The sequence below is a fragment of the Ptychodera flava genome, chromosome 4 (assembly GCF_041260155.1).
Source record: "Ptychodera flava strain L36383 chromosome 4, AS_Pfla_20210202, whole genome shotgun sequence".
Classification (NCBI taxonomy): Eukaryota; Metazoa; Hemichordata; class Enteropneusta; family Ptychoderidae; genus Ptychodera; species Ptychodera flava.
This window is the reverse complement of record NC_091931.1, coordinates 14,633,514-14,635,806: the sequence shown is the minus strand read 5'-3', so window position 1 is coordinate 14,635,806 and position 2,293 is coordinate 14,633,514. Positions and strand designations below refer to the sequence as shown.

The following is a 2,293-nucleotide window of genomic DNA, read 5'->3' as shown; positions in this document are numbered from 1 at the left end:
TCCAAGTCAAATAAGACTTGTTTCGAATCCTCCTATGGCCACACAGCCGTTGACTGTTTTGTCAGTTCTTTTCGTGGAAACAGACACCGCCCGTGCCATGTTTTGTTACATTTTCGATATAACGATGCATGCAGAGAAACTTGAACTTCGTGCCGTTTCACAAACGCAAAAACACCTGAAGACAAAACGTTCCCATGACGATATTGTTCCTCAGAGGGAATGGAGTCTATGTAAACGTTCCCTTTTTACTCGACCTTGGCCATGGCTTTGAGCTTAGCGAAATAATCTCCGAATCTTTTTGGGGGGCAGCTCTCTCTTCTTTTCTCTGTGCACTGCGCATCCTAATCTGAGTAATTTTCTCCCTTCGTTCGGCCATCTCACGTTCGATGACCTCATCCTCTCCCTGGCAAGCTTTTCTTTCCTTGATCCATTCCTTGCAACTCTCAGCCGCTTCTCTCTTTTTAATTTTCTCAATTTTCTCCTTCAGACTTGCTTGTGCGTCTTTTAATAGCTTCCTTTCTCGTTCTATCTGTTCCTTCTTCTGCTGGTTTAGTATTCTATAGTACGCCACCAAGCGTTGTTTCTTCATCTCGCTGACGAATTCATCTCTGATGTCCCAGACAGCGTCAAGGATTTCCTTTCGGCGATCGATTTCTTTCCTCGCTCTCTTTTTAAAAAACCGCCTCTTCTTCTTGCTCTTTTTCTCAACCCTCTCCTCCATTGCAACAAGATGAACTTGCGCGGCTTCCCACTTTTGTAGCAATTCTGCATACTTCTCCTCTTCGTCTCTACAAAGATGAATATATCAAGAATATATATAAAATACACACTTGTACTTACTGAAATTTGTGTCATTATTTATTAGGGTCTGCTTGGCATCGAGCACTGTGTAATTTTCCATGAGGAAATCTGTATACTTCGAGATATATATATATATATATATATATATATAATATATATATATATATATATACATATACATATACATACATACATATATATATATATATATATATATATATATATATATATATATATATATATGAATGAATGGAAAAGTGGCTCATTTTGCAACGCTGAAAAAAATCATACGCAGGACATGTCTTGCAATTTCTTTCTTCAGTGTGGAACCATTTTCTTTCATGTGTCAGCCTAGCAGAGCACCCCTCGAAGGGCTATGAAACGATACAGATTAGCCATAACAGACCAAAGCCATTTGGAATTGAAGAGTATCCTCAAGCGCTATGTCAAATTCATATTAGGCTTATAAAACTTCTATCGTTTCCATCTGATCGTGCAGTCTGTTCAAAAGAACGGGTCAGAGGGATGTGAACGCTAGATAACAATGACAGAATGTTGGGTATACTGGCGATCCAGCTTATTTAAAGAATGCACTTCTGCAGAGAGAATTTTACAACACTTAATGAAGTCACAAAGACTAGTAGTTAGTTGTCATTGCCATGCTCTGTTTCGCCGTGCATATGTTGCTACTGCAGAGAGGCTGCAGCTTCTCAACACTCATTGTTTTGTAGAGCCAAATTCACTCGTTAACTCACCTTTGCAAGACAATTCTGTCGAAGATGTTAGGCTGCCTTGAAAGTCTGCTACCCATTTTGTTACGTTTTCTGTAGAAATTACAAGATTTATCGCTCAGCTTGAAAGATTTTTGTGCAGTGCTGACGACCTCGCAATGATTCGAACAAACGTTGCTAGCTGTGGTGTTGTTGCGTTCTATTTGCAGATAGAACAAAATGTCACGTACGTCACTATAGCTTTACTTCGCGCCAATCATGTTGGCGCTCACAGCGCCCTCAGGAGTTAAAACGCGAAGTAAACATGTAACGTGCCGCGCCGATCTCCGACGAAAATGCCCTCCAACAACATATTGAGGGTATAATACATTGTCTTCAAGTGATTATAATCACATAATATGTGTATACAGTATAAACTGTGAACGAAATGTCAACAGCCAACGACAAGTCTTGCGGTCCCATTAGATTTGCGTCAGTAGGCTAAGATACATAGTTGAAACTCTTTATAATACTGAGAATTCAGAATATTTAAGCAGTGTCGATCGTCTTAGCAATTCAGCTGTATCAAATGACGTCACACCAAAATGTAGAAATGGCGAAGAATAATCGTAAGAGCACAATGGAAATTACTGTAAGAATCGACCACACTGACTCAGAGATGCTATTCAACTGAACTGATTTATTCAAGACCAACATTCAAGACCAAGACATTAGCATACATTGACAATGACGTCATTCAAATGAATAGACTGACAGGTGTT

The 2,293-nt window shown here is 39.4% G+C and overlaps 1 protein-coding gene across 1 annotated transcript; it reads right to left on the bottom strand.

Moving 5' to 3' along the window:
* Positions 1 to 226: 226 nt before the first annotated feature.
* Positions 227 to 1,612, bottom strand: LOC139132084 (nucleolar protein 58-like). Its single transcript, XM_070698474.1, has 2 exons — positions 1,557 to 1,612; positions 227 to 788 (listed from the first exon to the last, which is right to left on the bottom strand). Exons 1-2 carry the CDS (start codon positions 1,610 to 1,612, stop codon positions 227 to 229), a joined length of 618 nt encoding a protein of 205 aa, XP_070554575.1.
* Positions 1,613 to 2,293: the final 681 nt, after the last annotated feature.